At 41.2% G+C, this 17,284-nt stretch overlaps 1 protein-coding gene across 2 annotated transcripts in view; it reads left to right on the top strand.

Moving 5' to 3' along the window:
- The first annotated feature begins 8,736 nt into the window (after window positions 1-8,736).
- The window catches only part of Maob (monoamine oxidase B), a 104,742-nt gene continuing 96,194 nt past the window's right edge, over window positions 8,737-17,284 (top strand). Inside the window, exon 1 of one of the 2 annotated variants that reach the window (XM_075957804.1) lies at window positions 8,737-8,925. In XM_075957804.1, coding sequence (XP_075813919.1) covers window positions 8,880-8,925 — 46 coding nt within the window. In that variant the 5' untranslated portion in view covers window positions 8,737-8,879. The remainder of the gene's footprint in view (window positions 8,926-17,284) is intronic. The other variant, XM_075957805.1, reaches the window with a different exon arrangement.

Raw genomic sequence — 17,284 nt, 5'->3', positions numbered from 1 at the left:
TTTCTGGGCTTTTGGAGATTTCTTTATGTGGGCTGCATTGATCGAATCATTTACCAACCCTGATTAATTTAGTCTTCAGTTTTTCTTTCCCTGGAGGTTTCAACATGGAGCTGGAGTTCAAGATTGGAAGGTCTCGCTGGTGACCAGTCCTCTTCACCAGGAATATATCTAAGAGGAAAAGCCACTTTTATTATCTGATTACCACAGTCTCCAGGTTGGATTACAATCATCAATCATCTGGTATATATGTAATGAAAATACCTTTTTATAATAAAACATGGAGATATTATTTAACTCAAGTCTACATAAAACCAATCAAAACATTTGTTATACATCAGAAAAATTCACATTGTGAAAATAAAATTATATAAAACATCAACATTCTTTGAAGATAATGATTAAAAGTCAATAATTACATATATTCTGAGTCTCTAATATTAATTTTAATTTTCATCCTTATGGAAAGAATTGGTTGACAACCTTCAACCTGGTGTTTTGATTTTTGTCTTCCTCATGAGTTACATTTTCTGTTCTTTTCCTTTTTCTTTTGGCAGTTCTAAAAATGGAATCCAGAGCCTCATGCATGTATGAAAGTGATTCTAGTGGTGAAGGTCTGGGCAGGGTGTTTTGGGTTCTTGACATCCTATTCAAGAATCAAGATGTGCACATATATACAATGTGCAAAATAGCAAGAGTCATTTATTCAAAGTAAAGCAATAGTACAGATTCCAAAGGAATGTTCTATCAAGACTGACAGGAGGCCACATAAGATATTCAAGGGCCTAATGCTTTTGATTACATAATTCAAAGGAAGGAGAAGGCTAGTTATTAAGGGATGTAGTTTGTGTGTTACTATATTTTGATTGATAGATTAGTGATGTCATCACTTTTCTAACGTGCATATTTCTTTCCTAATACATCTGATTTTAATCATATGTATGCCAAATTATTCATAGGACAATATGTCAAATAGGGTATTCTCCTCCAAAGTTCACTTTAAGTACACAGTTTGATTTATAGCAAATTCACCCAAAATTAGTTGAGGCCAGTTTCGTGTTTCTGGTCTCTTCCTGAAGTCATAAGAGAATATGCTTGAATAGAATCTGTCTAAGTTTGATGTACATTAACAGGAGGAGAAATTTACTTCACTGTTTCAGACAAGAGTGGATACAGTCTGATGCAGGTGTGTATACTACAGGTTGCTAGGTCCATTGGTTGGAGGGGTGTGTGTGTGTGTGCAGGTGAGGGACATAAGCTGCCAAGTGTGTCATTAAAGGAGGGCTGTGTGCATAGAACAGGCCAAGTGGAGTGTTTGGGAGACAGACCTTTGGTTGCCTGCTTCAGAAGTGCTCAGCCAATGCTGTCTTCTGAACATGGTGTGGCTGATGGCACTCATGAACTCACAGCAGCTAGAGTTGCCCGCACAAGATTAAGGCAGTCAATATTCCAGCACAGATGGGTGAGGACCTCATGAGGCCCTACCCCTAGCTGGGAAGTTACTGATGCTGATGGCTGCTGAGGGACAAAGGGTCTTTTTCATTAGGTGTGTAACTATAGGGTGGTTGTGCATGCTCTAGTGAATTGCCCCACAGTCATACATGAAAGGTAACATTATGCACCATTTGAACTCACAAGTCTATAAAAATAAGAGGACATGAAATTGGGAGAAGGATGATTTAGGGGACTCTGGATAGACTTGAAAAATGGAGTAGGGGATGAATCTGATCAAAATGAAATATATTCATATATGAAATTCTCTAATAATAAATACATAAATAAATAAATAAATGAAAAACCATGTACACTCACTGAACTCCTAGCTATGATTGTTTAATAATATGTCCTATGGGTTTTCTTTGCCATGTCATTGGTTCTGATATCTCTCATTGTTTAGGACCCATTTCTGGTCTATAGAAATGCTCTTATTGTGAACATGAGTCATTTTAAAAAAGCAAACACTTGGGATAATGATCAGCTGGCAGGTGCAATGTTCATGAGGTCTTGATTTTCTTATTCTCTGTAATATGTCAGAGCTGCCCTCTGTTTTTCTGAAGACCTGAAGCTTGGTGTCTCTACCCAATTGTGTATATTCTGAGAGTGGCCTTTCTGTGAAGTGTCCCTTGAGTATACATAGCCTGTGCTGTGGCAATAAGGTTTAAGGAAAAGAGCTATGGTTGTGCTCTACAGATAGAAAAAGTCATTTTCTATCCATTTTGAACATGTCTCAGTAAGCCTGTTCAATGCATCCACAAAGCTTTGGGGTAGTTACATTAAGCCATCTGGCTTGTTCCCTGATGACACCACATTCACTTAGTTCTTGACAAATCTTCTGACCCTGTTAGAAGTTTTCTCTTTGGCTTTTTTGTTTGTTTGCATTTTGAGACAAGGTCTCATGTGACTCAGATTATCCTTGAACTCATTTAACCTTTGCCTCTCCCTCCCAAATGCTGGGATTACAGGCCTAGGCAACATGTCCATACTCCTTTCTTGTCTTAAAGCAGTCTATGAACTTTTGAGTAAGTTGTTAAGTTCTTGAGCTCTTCCAATTTATGAGTTCCATGGCTACATCATCCCACCCCATAAACAACACTTTTGACCCGAATAACACTCAGATTAGCATCTAAGATGAAGACAGATAATCTATTGAATGCCCCAAGGTCTCGCAGCTCTTTCAACTGAATATTATTAAAGCAAGAGCTGCCCTGGCTGCTAGGGCTGGCTCCTTTCATCATTTTACCTTTCAATACATGTTTGGCAAAAAAGATTAATGTAGTTGTCGGGGGAAAGAAGCTGGTAAGCTCTAAAGGATTTAATTTTAAAATGAATTTTCTATCCCTTTTCAAGCTTCCAGCATCAAAAAAAAAAAAAAGGCAAAATGTACTTCTTAGATAGTATCTGGTGCACTGTGTTCTACACAGTCTGCCTCTTTATTGAAACCTCCTGTGGCATAAGAGACTCACTGAAATATCCCTTAATGAAAAGCTAGCCAGCAAGAAAGAAGTAATAACAACATTTTATCTTTTTGGCAGTCTTCTAATAAAAAAGAAATGAAAGCAAAGCATGTTCATTTTAATTGATGAAAGAAACATGGATTTCATAAAGTTGAAAAGGCAAATAAATCCTGCTAGGAGCAAACAGCACCCCTGCATGTCTTTGTGAAAGGTGTCAAGCATTGCTCAGATTGAACATGAATTAGCTTTCTGGTAATTATCTAGTTTTATGTTTAGTCTTCCGAGGATTAGCATCATTTTTAATTTATGATGCCATATTCTTAATGATGGACAGTGTCTGATATCAAGTTGGCGTTCAATAAATTATTCTCGAATGGATGAATAAAAGATAACACCTCTTCTTCTGCGGTGATTTATTACCTAACTGGGGGCAGAAGACAGGAATACACACAGAAACAAATAATGCTTCCTATCATTTATTCACTGTTAAATCAGTCACTGCTACGTTATTAACTTTATGCTCTTTGTGGATAGTCTTAAAGGTGGTGAGAATGGGTTCTGCATCAACCTTTTCCCATTTCTTTCCATGCTTCAACTTAAGGCTTGCCTTCCAACTTAGAATTATCGTTCACTCTGCTGGGCATGCTTGTTATCCTCACTAGCTGAATAACTTTTAATCATCTCAGAAGAAATGACATTTCCTACTGGAGGGCCTCCATGATTGTCTGGTTAGGTTATTTTTCTCTAATATATGTCCTAGAGTGAGGTTAGGAATTGCTTGTGACGATGATCCCTGTCTTTCCTGATAAAATGTGACCCTGTGAAGGGAAGGGAAGGCTTCTATCTTGTTCTCTTCAGTAGGGCTCAGAAGAGCAGGTATTCAATAAAGGCTAACATAATAAGTAGACACTGTATTAGTCTGGTTTCTGTTTTTATAGCAAAATAATTGAGAATGAGATATTCAGAAAGTAAAAATATTGATTTTGTCTTACAGTCTGGTAGACCAAGAACACAGAGTTAGTATAGAGCTGGTTTCTGGTGAGGGCCCCATGCACAGCAGAAAAGCAGATGACGACGCATGATGAAGAAAGGCGTGCGATAGAATGAGAGGATGTGAAGGCTCTCTTTATTTCTTTTTTAACTTTCTATTTATTTATTTTTTGTGTCTTTCAAATAATGCATCTCTATACCATTTATTGTCCTGTCTCTTCCTATCTGTGCTCTGCCCTTGCAACATATCCCCAAATAAAATAAAATAAAATCTAGGGAAAAACCCACAAAAACAAAATGGAAAAATCAATTCTATCATGGAAGCTGTATTGTGACAGACACAGTGAGTCACAAGAAGTGTTCATTGCAAAGGTCTCGTTAGAGGCCTCTGGTTTCTGCTACACTATGGATGCTGAGTCTTCTCTGGCACTCCTCTTGGCTATCCTGTTGTTGTCTTGCATTGTGAAGATTCTGCAGCTTTGGCTCTGCAGGACCAGTCTTTTTACGTGCTCCAGAAGATCATAGATGGGGTGGATATTGGGGTGGGCCACCTCATAACTCTGGTTCTGGGCCTGGGTAGTTGCTGCTTTGGTCAGCCCACCATCTCTCCCTTGTCCTCCTCACCATCAGGGTGAGCTCTCCAGCATTGCCCTGGCTGGTTCAGTCCTTGCCACCATGAGCAAGAGGCGGGTCCAGTTCTCCCACTTTCATGTCCTCAGGGTTGCTGCCCCACACTACACCTTCAGTGCCAGCTCTACTGTGTTGCCCAGTTGTGGTACAGTTGTGCTTCAGCTGATGAGAGGCAGGGACAGCTCTTCTGCTCTTATTATCTTATGACCAGCTCTTCCACCTGCCTTAGGTGTTGATGGGTTGTGGGAGGGTATCTCTCCCCTGCCCTTGCTGCCACATGACTGATGAGTAATGGGGACAGTTCTCCTATGCTCACAACTTTGGAGCTGGCTCACCACACCTCTGCCAATAGGAATGGCTCTATTGTGGTGCCCAAGCAAGAGGCAGGAATTCAGGCTTTATTTATAACAAACTTTTTTATAATAACTTGCTCTTCAAAACTATATTAATTTATTGATAAGGAGGAGAACCCATAGTCAGAGGTTTAAATGTAAAACCATCTCTCAGTACCATCTCTTTGAAGAATTAAGCCTCAACATGTGCTCTAGTGGAAAGAAATCATGTTAAAAACCATATCAGATACCTCCCATATGAATATTAAAGGAACTCCTTGAAGTTGGTAAGGGGCATTAGAGCCTGAGGTTGGTCTAGAACTCATAGCAATGCAGAAACCTGTATATATGATGGGCCAGGAGCGTGTCTATCCTCTAGAACTTGTTAGAAATGCACTTCTTTTGAGCAGGAGGTGGTGGCACACACCTTTAATCCCAGCACCCGGGAGGCAGAAGCAGGCAGAACTCTGAGTTTGAGGATAGCCTGGTCTACAAAAGCTAGTTCCAGAACAGGCTCCAAAGCTACAGAGAAACCCTGTCTCAAAAAACAAAAACAAACAGAAAGAAAGAAAGAAAGAAAGAAAGAAAGAAAGAAAGAGAGAGAGAGAGAGGGAGGGAGGGAGGGAGGGAGGGAGGGAGGGAGGGAGGGAGGGAGGGAGGAAGGAAAGAAGACAAAAGACAGAAAGCAATAAATAATGGAAGGAAGGAAGGAAGGAAGGAAGGAAGGAAGGAAGGAAGGAAGGAAGGAAGGAAGGAAATTCTTCTGGTTTCTGTGCAGTCCAGATTGTTGTGTATGCATGCTCAAGTTCAGAAGCACTACTTTTGTTTTGTCAGTAAAGCAGAGAGAGACAAAAGACTAGAGGCACTGTCTCACCTAGGGGACTGAGGACTCAATATAGGCCTGGATGACTTCAATGTAGGGACAGAAATAGCCTCAGAAACTCTTTAAGGGCTCTGGTTCCCTGTTACCAAGGTCTTAGTTCTGATTCAACCCATTTATATCTTATAAAGTAAAAGGTAAAGAGCTAGCTTTGTTCAAAGGAAGAAGTGTGTTTTCTCCAGACACCATGGAACTCTTCAAGCTTTCTTTTGGTCACATTGTCAGGTGGACACAGGGAAGTACCAGTCTGTCTTCGGCTCAAAACCTTAGATATTCAAGACTGGTTGAAACACTGTTGGAAAAAAGCAAAAGTGGTTTCAGGCAGATCCTATTAAGATCATCTCCACCTGATGTGATTCAATTGCAAGTTAAAAGGGGGTACAGGTTGTAGAGGTCCTCAGCCTCAGGAAGCTGTGCATGAAGGTGAATGCAGAAGAAAGTGGTAAGGAAGAGGTCAATGTGGGCTGCTTGCAGGATGAGATGCCTCATCACTCTCTGTAGTAGGGTTGTAGGTGGAGTGCAGGGTTCAAGTGTCTGGAAATTTTAGAATCTAAGTATATTGTTAAGTTTTCTCCTTGTTGACAAAATACCTGACAAGAAACAATGCAGGAGAGCAAGGGTTTATTTTGACTCACTGAGTGGATGCAGTCCGTTATGGTGGAGAAGGCATGGATGCAGTCCGTTATGGTGGAGAAGGCATGGATGCAGTCCGTTATGGTGGAGAAGGCATGGATGCAGTCCGTTATGGTGGAGAAGGCATGGATGCAGTCCGTTATGGTGGAGTCCATTATGGTGGAGAAGGCATGGTGGCAGAAACTGTTCACATTGTGCATCTCATCTAGTCAGAAAGCAGAGGGATGAATCTCATTTGCTTTCTCTTATTTCCCTTTTTCACCTTGGGTACCCAGTCCCATAAGACAGTGCCACCCATGTTTAGAATGGGTTTTCCAATTCAACATCTCAGGAAACTGTGGGACTCTCACCCCTTATTCTCAAAGGGGCAAGAAGAAATTTCCTAATAGAATGTTTTCCCAGGAAGATAGTGGCCTTTCCCTCTCCCACCCAGGACATTCCAAGCACAAGGTCACTTAGCTCAGCCCAACCAGCCACCTGGTACAGGCTGATAAAGATGTCCTAACTAAAGAACAGTGGCCTTGCTCTAAGAACAAGGAGAAAGATGACTTAACAGAAGTCCTTGTACCCATACCAAAGCATCTTCCAAGATTCTCTTTGTAGTTATACCTTTAAAAGCTTACCCCACAAAAAAAAAAAGCTTACCCCACAGAGGAGATACAACTCCTCTCTACCTTGTTGTAACGGGAATGGAGATGAGTTCCAAACATGTTTGTATTATGCTGATTAAACCTTGCTTATTACAGTCTGGGCCTCTTTGGTCGTCTCTCTCTGGGAGTCGTAATCTGGGCACAACAAAAACACTCTCACGGACACACCTGGAGATGTGATTTCTATATGATTCTAAAGCCTGCCAAGTTGACAATGAAAATGAACATGATAAGAACAAGACCCTTCTGCCTCTGGTGATTCTCAGCAACAGATGGGCTCTCCTTACTCTTCCTAGTCTGTGAGCAGCTGGAGCACCAAGTCCCTTAGTGACAAGTGGATTTAGGGAGTGAAGTAAGATGAAGTACACGTTTGCCTTTGGTTCTTTTCAACTTGGCAGCTCACTGGAGCTAATTCCTCTGAGAGTGGCAGTTCCACTACCTTGAACAGAAGCACATCACCGCAAAAGTTACCCACTTCTAGCTTTTAGTTATCAAAGGTGGCCTTTCTAGTCCTTAGAAAAACATACATCCCTGTTTTGCCTGATCTCTTAAGCTTAGGCATTTATAGCCCTGTCAAATGACTTCTGTATCTGTAAAGGCCATAGTCCCCAGGTAGCCAACCCAACATTGGATAAAAATAACTCACCGTGCTCTATTAGAAACTCCCAAATTCCACTTGCCTCCCCAAGGCCTCTCCCCTGCCATCACCAACTTTCTGGGAACCATCCTTCATGGTTTACACTATAGATGCATTGGTTGTTTAATGGGCAATTGGTTGCATTATTTCCCTTGTGGCACAGGGTGTTTTAGGGTTTGTCTGATAGTAGGCAAGGGATCTACCACTGAGCTTCCCGTCCTCTGGTCTCCTACAGATAACTTTTTTTCTTTGTCTTGTAGAAGTGTGGAAAATTGATGTCTTTAGGTTATGTGCTTCAGCACAAGTTAGGGCAGTCTTTAGCAATTAACTAAACAGTGTCACGGTGTGTGTGTGTGTGTGTGTGTGTGTGTGTGTGTGTGTGTGTGTCAGGGACAGAGCAGATAATTGAAATGGAGGTGACCTGGGCTGGGAATGATAATTCTGTTAGGTCGATAGGTGAGCCTTGAATTCTTCCTTTTATTGTTATTACTGGAAGTGGGCAGATATTAATCAAACATCTCTGGGGTACGATGTGATTTTAATTGTTGTATGTATGTGGGTGTTTTGCCTGCATGTATGAATGCAACGTGCGTGCCTGGTGCCCACTGGAGGACAGAAGAGAGTGTGGGATCCCCTGGGACTGGGATTTACAGATGGCTGTGTGTATTGAACAGGGCTCCTCTGTTAGAGCCATCTCTTGAGCCCCACGAGGTGACATTTTAACATAATTTTACTTTCTAGCTTTTTGCTTAGTATTTTGTCTGCTTTCTTCTTGTGTAAAAATGGGTCATTGTGAAGTTGAACGGGAATCTTGCACAATGAGTTTAACACAATGCCTGGCACTTGCAAAGCTCTCAATCTTTGATTCTTCACCCCTATTAAAAGACTTTCTATCCCCTCAGTTGCATAGAGTGATTGCGAGGCTGATTGGAAAATACATAGCAGAAAGCAAGGGGTTGTTTACTTAGAGGAAGGACTTTGTTGTTCTAGGTCACCGTCTCAGCTGGGCGGAGGCAAGGACTTGCGCAGTGGCAGGAGGGCGGGGCTCAGAGTCCAGGCGCCCGCCAGCTTATAGCCGCTCTGCCCAGGCACTAGCGTGAAGGGACAGCGCGGCTACAGGCAAACGTCCTGACACAGTAGCGGGCGACGTGAGCGGCCTGGAACCTAGCGAGCACCATGAGCAACAAATGCGATGTGATCGTGGTGGGGGGCGGCATATCAGGTCAGTCGCCGCTGTGAGCTCCTGCTATGTTCTCAGACAAATGGCCAGCTCAAGGGAGGTCGGCAAGGCAAAGGGGCGGGGGCGGACCCCAGAATCCCGACTCTTGCTGTACCTGAGGCTGTCCTTGTGGGTGGAATTGAGCTATTGTCTGTCTGTGTTTTTCCTGAGGAGTGGATTCAGTGAGTCCCTGGCCACAAATGGGAGACTGGAAGCTTGCTGAGGGTTTGGTGTTAGACTTTGATCCTTTCCTTCAAGAATGCTGCTAGAATTTTCCAGTTGAGGGGAAAGGGAACTGGAAAGCTGGAGACACTTGGGGTTGGGAGACCCTCGAAGGTCAGATATTGGTTCCAGATTGATCTAGACACGTTACTAACTTAGAAAAGGCAAGCAACAGTTTTTTTTTTTTTTTTATCTTGTCATTGATCGAGTGGTCTTGAAAAAGAAAAGGAGATAGATCCTGTTGCCAAGCATCGCTCAGACTTCCCTAATTCTCTGTGGCCCCCTGATTGCTATGAGTTCAACAGAGCTAACCGTGCCTTCTTGGCGAATGCTGCTTTTAGCCCCACCTACCCTGGCAGTCTCTCCCTGAGTATTGTAGGGTGACCAAACTGCTACTAGGCCCAAGTCCACTCCATATTTGGTAAGAATGGGGACAAAGACTGCCCATCCGTAGAGAGACTATGGACACAACAAAGGTAGGAAGCGCAGAAGTTAGACCTGGGAGGGGATTATAAGAAATGGAACTCTCTAGAGAAGGTCAGGCGGGCTCCAAGTCACAGGGCCAGTGAGAATAAGCAATGCTCTCATCATAGGCAGTTTAACTGGTACCTAGATTCCTAGAAGGTGCTCTCAAAATCTGTAGAGAAATTGTTTAAAGATTTGCCGTCCATTGATCTTAAAGGACCATATTTATCAGGAGATCACCTTTCTTCCTGTCATGAGAACTGGACAAGTGACCTGACTCTCTGAGAACCAGAGAGAGGCCACAAGCATTGAACGTTGCCTACTAATCTTGGTTCTGTTTTCATGGCAGCCCTCCTCACCTCTGGGTCAGAGCTTGGATTAAATACCTCTGTGTAGTCAGCCATGTTGAACTTGCCCGTGGGAGGCAAGCAGCCTGGCACTGCAGATGCATTGATGCATGAGCATAGTGTGCTGAGGTAGTAAGAGCGGACACACACTCAGCTTTCATGGCAATGCTTTTCCTGCCTTCTCTCTAAGAGAAACTTGGACGTCAAAGCATTTCCCACCCAGGTGCCATAGACAATATTACTGCTCCAGACACTATGTTGTCTTGTGAGAAACTAAACCTTTTCTTTTTAGGCCACTAACTAAAGTCCTTTGCTTTCCCAAAGGGCCCTGAGGGGTTTTCTACTTTGCCCCATTTTTTTTTCTTTTTGGTCTTTCTGATTTATGCCTTAAACTTTCAACAGAATGCTTGGGTCTTAGTGGTGCCTACCTTTAATACCAGAACTAGGGAGGCAGAGGCAAGGAAATCTCTGGGTTTGAGGCCTGGTCTGCAGAGCAAGTTCCTCGATGGCCAGAGCTAAATACACAGAGAAACCTTGTCTTGAATAACCAAGAAAACAAACCAAACAAAAACCAAAACAAAAGAACAGTATGTTTGTATTTTTAGTGCAGAGAGCAGAGCCCACCGCTTCACCATACCATGCAAGGCCTCTGCCACTGAGCTACATCCCCAGTTTCTATGCTCCAAACCTTCAAACTCACTGAAATTATTCATGTTAGACTTGCACAGGAGAGGTCTATAAAGGTTTAACTGCTTTCATAAACCTTGATAAACCTCTGCATTAACTCTGATCAACACAAGTAGATGATAATTTTGCTCAGAATTTTATGTGGAATGGATATTCTGCTAATGAAAGCAAGAGATCCAAGACCCAGACTTGCTATATCTGCTCCTTGCAGATAACACCAGTGAATCATAGTCAGATTATAAGACTATTGTGAAGGGTAAGTGAAAAATGCGAGTTCTGGTTTGGAAATGTCTAAAATATGGCACGCAGGGCACTGAAGGTGTCAAAATGGAAGATAGATGCACATGGTAGCACACTTTCAGATTCCCTGTGATGGAAAGGATAAAGCAGGAGGATAGGAGGACCAAAAGTTCAATGCCAGCCTCCTGTAACACAACCTTTTCTTAAACAAAAACACAAGTTCTATCACTCTATGAAGACAGTTGAGATTTCTAGAGAGTTGAGATTTCTAGAGGACAATGTAAGGAGAAATGATTTCTTATGGGCTCTGTTGCAGTAGGCTAAGTATAGAGACCAAAAATGCACCATATTTTAAAACAAGAATCAGAAAAAATAATTATTAATATTTTCATCACAAAATAATAAATGTTTGAGTAGATAAAAATAATTATTCTCAATTGAGTCTTACACTGTGCATAACTATATCAAAACATCCAGGAAATATCTAACTTTGCTGTGCTGGGAATGGAACTCAGACCTCAAACATTTTAGTTACCTCTACCAGTGAGTTACATCTCTAGTTCTGTAAATAAATTATAAAAGACAGAAAGTAGGAAGACAACTCAGTCAGTATAGTATTTGCTGCATAAACATGAGGATGGAGTTAATCCTCCTCCCCAGAACCCATGTAAAATACAGCTGAAAATAATGTGAGACCTTGGAGACAGGGAGTAGCTCTGGGGAATGCTATCTATTGCAGAACACACAGCAACTGCAATCGGGAACTCACAGCACTGCAAAAGAATGGGTCCATCAACAGTCAGGTATGGGTGGAGGAGAGGTTCATGGGGCCCTACTCACCACGGATGGACTATTTGGTATTGATATATTCAGAGAAAGGTAAGACCTTCAGCTAAGTGCTCGCTGGTGACCTAACCAGACTCCAATAGATAGTTCAAATCCACTGGTCATATATATGGCCCAGATTAAAATAAATGCATTACAAAATAAGCACAAAGTATGAAACGAACTAGTATCAATGAATCAGTGAGGTGATGATTGATAGGAATAAAAGGGAGATAAGAGATGTTGGCGGGAGGTCATATAATTGCATATCTATACATATCTATTTATATATATGTACATATGCATATATATATGTATATGAAGTTGTCAAATGACAAAATTTATCCTTTTAAAAAATGAGATGGGGCTGGAGAGAACTGGAGAGCTGGCCTTTGCGGAGAACCTGGGTTCTGGTCCCAATACCCATATAGCAGATCACAACAGTCTATAAGTTCAGGCAAGTACCCATACAATAAAGTTATATATGTGAACAAAAGAACTGAGTATGAAGGCACATAGTTGTAGGCCCAGAAAAGCTAGAAACCCTATCTTTAAAAAAAATAGTGCCTGGATGTTGACCCCTGGCTTACACACACACACACACACACACACGTGAGTACTTGTACAACCACACCCACATAGATGTATGCATACCACACATACACTCACACATACAAACACACATGAAGGAACTGGTGTGTGTGAAAACAGGAGTCTATTCTTTCATTTAATGAACACTTACTCCTATCTCACACAAAGGGAATTAAAGTTGAACATAGGTTGTTGATCCTGGAGCCCTCACAAGTGAATGCGACAGCCAGTCATGAACAATTAATAAAAATGGCCCATGGCACGTGCTTTGGTAGCACACATGCAAAACTCTAGAGAAGGTGATTGTAGAACATATCTGAATCTGGGAAAATATGGGCAAACTTCACACACAAGAGGAGGGACCTGGGCTTTAGAGAAAGCATGAAATGGATACGTGATGTAGATGCTGGAAGCATGCATGGGAAAGACCTAGCTGCATGTTCAGGAAGCACTTAGAATTGTAGAGGACAGAAAGACTATAAGAGCTGAAGCAGCAGGAAATCTGTTGAAAGGCTGTGTCTCCTGGAAGTGACAGGGAAGCTTCAGCCATGATCCCTCAACTATATGGCTGCCTAATCAAAACCTGAACAAGAACAACACCAATAGACATGATAACACAGAAAGGAAACATTTCAAGAGACCCCACCCCTTAAGAATAACTATTAGCAACTAAGGAATGCTCAGGGGGAGAAAATAATCTTCCCCTAGGAAAGTCTCCAAATAGCTTACCCACTTTCAGATGGTCAGGCCCGAATAAACAGACTGAGCAGGTTGTATCTATTCATTTGAGTTTATGTGTATATACATATATGTGAGTGCATATTATGTATGTATGTATGTATAAAACAATATAAAAAGGAGGCATGGATCTGAAAGGTATCAAGAAGAGGTATGGGAGGTTTAGAGGGAGAATAGAAAATGGGGAAGTGATGTAATTATATTTTAATTTCAAAAATAAAAAATTCATACCTCTTAAGAAAAGAATTCCATTGGGAAGAATGAGGGAGAGGTCTGACAGAAACAAAACTGAAAGGACAGTTGGGATGGTGGCCCTGGTGGCACAAGCCTGGAATTCCAGCTTTAAGTCTGGGTACACAGCAGAATTGATTTAAAATTTTTTTCAAGTTTTTTAAAGGTCACAAGAGATAAATTGTGGAGAGCCTTTTATGTTTTTATCATCTTTTGTTGTAAGTGAATGTGATACTTTTTAATTCCTAAAAGATAAATGTGAGATGACTGGGAATACGGAGAGAGTGCTGATGTGAAAGGAACTGGGAAGAGCAGAGGACAGGTTTGTGGGAAAAGTTGAGACAGCTGGAAAGGAAGTGATGGGAATACACTTAGGGACAAAAACTCAAGGAGGAATTTGGCGCCATACGTGTGCATGACAGAGAGTTAAAGGCACTGCCATGGAAGAAGTGGCCCAAGTGGAGAGTATACATTTTTCGAGTCAGGAGGTGATTGACACAATGGTTTATGTTTCCAAATTCCACTTTGGTTTTAAACCTAGTTAATGATTAAACATGGGCCAATCTGATAATCCCCTGATAAGTTTTAAAGCTGTCAGCAAATTTGAATTCCTCCCTTTAGGATAAACAGAGAGGCACACTCAGGGTATAGCTAGTTAATATATAACTTTCTTGCTAATGCTTAAAAGCTTTCAGTGCAATTGAGGTATTTCTTTAGAAATGTCTGATTAGAAGTGATTCCCTACTAGTGGAAGAAGGTCGTCCATTTCCCGAAAACTGGCAAAGCAAACTGAATCTCCTACTTGGACCTGGCAGGCAGCGCTGCAGTTTCAATTTTTTAATGTTTGGGTTGATGCAGTCATGGAAACTATCTTGCAAGTCTGGAGTAGATCCTACTCAACCACCAAAATAAAAGCTAAGAAAGAGCAACTCAAAGCAGAAAAGAGAAAGATTTTGCTAGATTTGGGAAAGGAGAGGCAGGAGACACTTGCTTGAGATCCTTGGAGGAGCATGAATCTACCTTCTAAATCCAACATATGGTGGGTGAGTGATGTATGTGGTTAGGAAAGTGAGCTGGCTTCCTGCTGGTGGGACTAGCTTGGATAGGAAGTGCCATTCACAGTCATAAGATATGAGTTCAGGGACACTGGGGGTAGAGGTCTCTTTGGGATTGACAGTCAAGCCTCCTCTTTCTCTGTCATGAAAGGAAAAAAGTGGAGAAATTCTCCTTAAGCAAAATGTTCAAAAACATCTATAATTTGATAATGTGCTTGAAAATTTGTATATCCCAGCTAAGAAAAAAAAAACCAGAAAGGCCAGGGCCCTATTCAGTAAGCACAGATCGAAACTGTGAAAACTGCATGTGAGCCCTATTTCCTCCACTCGCCTAAGATACTTCGCATGGCTTTTCTCATCACTTGCTTCCTCGCTTCTTTTTTCACTGGAAAAGAAGGCTTACTAACTGATAAAAAATTGAAAATTAAAATTAGAAATGATTCAAAACGTGTACTAGGAAAATAATTTCCAGTGAACAGGGAAGGAAAAAACTGCTTCCATGGAAAATAAAGCAGGAGAAACACTAGTTTTAAAAGCAACAGAAAGTAGAAAGGGGGCAATTAGGGGAAAGGAAGGAAGGAGGGGGAGGAGAGAGAAAGGTGAGAGAAAGGGTGGGATCAGGTATGCTTTATGCTGTATGCAGATGTCACAATGAAACACATTGCCTTTCCAATTGCTATCATGAAGTCACAATGGATTTTTTTTTTGTTGCCTATTTCAGAGGTTCAGAAAGAAGGCTTGTGATATGCCTTTACTTTCTGAACAAAGAGCCTTTTTTCTTTTTCCCTTTTCTAAAAACCACTGAACTCATCTGAAGGAAGGCAGATAGAAGGAACTGGAGGGAGGAAAGGAGGGGGAAGTGACGTCATTCTATTTCAGTTAAAACATTTTTTAAAAGCACTTTCAACATGTAATTATTACAAAATGGGGCCTTCATCTTTGTACTGTAAAAATCATTACCATTATATGCAATGCAAATAGTAATATTTAAAAACAACTTTTTTACATATGTATTTCTAATTTTGATTGTAATTTTAATCTTACAAATATATGGTGAGTTACATGATAATTTTTTACATTTATACAGTCTGTAATGATCAAATCAGGGTAGTTAATATTTTTCTCACCTTATTCAAAATTTTTCCACTTATATGTGATAATTGAACACATTTATGAAGCACAGTGTGATATGTCAATAGATATAGATAATATGTTCTAATCAAATTAGGATAATTTGTGTCCTCACTACCTGATCATTGCTTTTTGCTAGGAGACTTCTAGACTCTCTCTTCCCAAAAAGGTAAATGTATTATAAAATAACTTCTATTAGTGATACCTCTGTACCTAATGTATCTTATATCAATCAAAATAATCTTGTATTACCTGATAACGTCTCTCTCTCTCTCTCTCTCTCTCTCTCTCTCTCTCTCTCTCTCTCTCTCACTCTCACACACACACACACACACACACACACACACTGTATAATCAAATCAGTGTGACTAGCATTTATTTTTCTTCAAAATATATATTGCTTTGCATTGGAACCTTTGATTGCCTCTTTTAGCACTTTGCAAAATACATAATAAATTGTGGCTGTGGATTGTAGCTTGGTAGTAGAGTGATTTCCCAGGATGCCTAAGGCCTTGGGTGCAATCCTAGAACTTCACAATAAAACAGTTTTAAAAACTATTGTATTCTATAGTCCAGTAACAATGCTATAGAACACTATAACTATGTATAATATGTATAAGACTGTGTTTTGCTACCTGCTGTCTCGCTGTATGACCTTACTCTAGTCCTTCCCAGCCTCTAGTGCATTTTACTCTCTTCTGTGAGATCAGCAGTTTTGGCTTCCAAATATGAGTGAGGTCATCCACTGCTTACCTTTCTGTGCCTTGTTTATTTCTCTTGATGCAATCTCCAGTCCCTGAGAGAAGAAACAGGCACTTTTAAATGTAATAACTACTTCCTTTTCAGGAGCCAATAATTTTTCTGGATGTGACTCACATAGGTGATAGCAACAAAATGTGTGCATAAATTTAAGCATTGGTAGCAGCCTGCCCACTTCTAACTGTGTCCTGCCACAGACCCCCATCAAGGGACTGGAGGAGCTCATTGGTTCCTCATCTGGAGAAATCTGTGAATCCCTAGATCTGTGCTTCAGCATCACCTCAGCCAGGCTGCTGTTCTAACTCTGATGTAGTTCTTATCGTGGCCCCTTGACGCCTGTCTTCATTATAATAAAAGTTAAACAACAAACAGAATTATCCATTCAACACTGTTACTTAATAACAGTAAAGAGCGCTAGCATATTGAGCATTGTCTACATGCTTGACTTTTCATGGCAGCTTCATTAGGATTCTAATGACAATGCCTCCTTACACCTAAGGTGGATTGGTAGGAGGCGCCTGTAAGTGGACTGCATGGGTGAAACCACATATCACTAAAGAACAATTTCTTGCACATTTTTAGAAGTCAGCAGAATGGGTTTAAGGCACCGATGGAGGAGTTACTTTCATTGGTTAATAAAGAAACTGCCTTGGCCCATTTGATAGGCCAGCCCTTAGGTGGGTGGAGTAGACAGAACAGAATGCTGGGAAGAAGGGAAGTTAGGCAGATGCCATGCCTCTCCTCTCTGGTCAGATGCGATGGAGCAAGCTGCCAGGTCAGACATGCTGAATCTTTCCCAGTAAGACACCACCTCCTGGTGCTACACAGATTACTAAATATGGGTTAAGCAAGATATGAGAGTTAGCCAAGAAGAGACTAGATATAATGGGCCAGGCAGTGTTTAAATGAATACAGTTTGTGTGTTGTTATTTCGGGACATAAGCTAGCCAGGAGGCTGGGAGCCGGATGGCAGGAACACAGCCCACAGCTCCTTCTACAAGGCACAAATGAGCTTTCTACAGTACTTCAATACCATCCTCCCACTAGCTGGGCAATGAGGTAGGGGCTCTG

Source organism: Microtus pennsylvanicus, chromosome X (genome assembly GCF_037038515.1).
Source record: "Microtus pennsylvanicus isolate mMicPen1 chromosome X, mMicPen1.hap1, whole genome shotgun sequence".
Taxonomy (NCBI): domain Eukaryota; kingdom Metazoa; phylum Chordata; class Mammalia; order Rodentia; family Cricetidae; genus Microtus; species Microtus pennsylvanicus.
The sequence above is the reverse complement of the archived record's forward strand: the minus strand, read 5'-3'. Positions and strand labels throughout refer to the sequence as shown.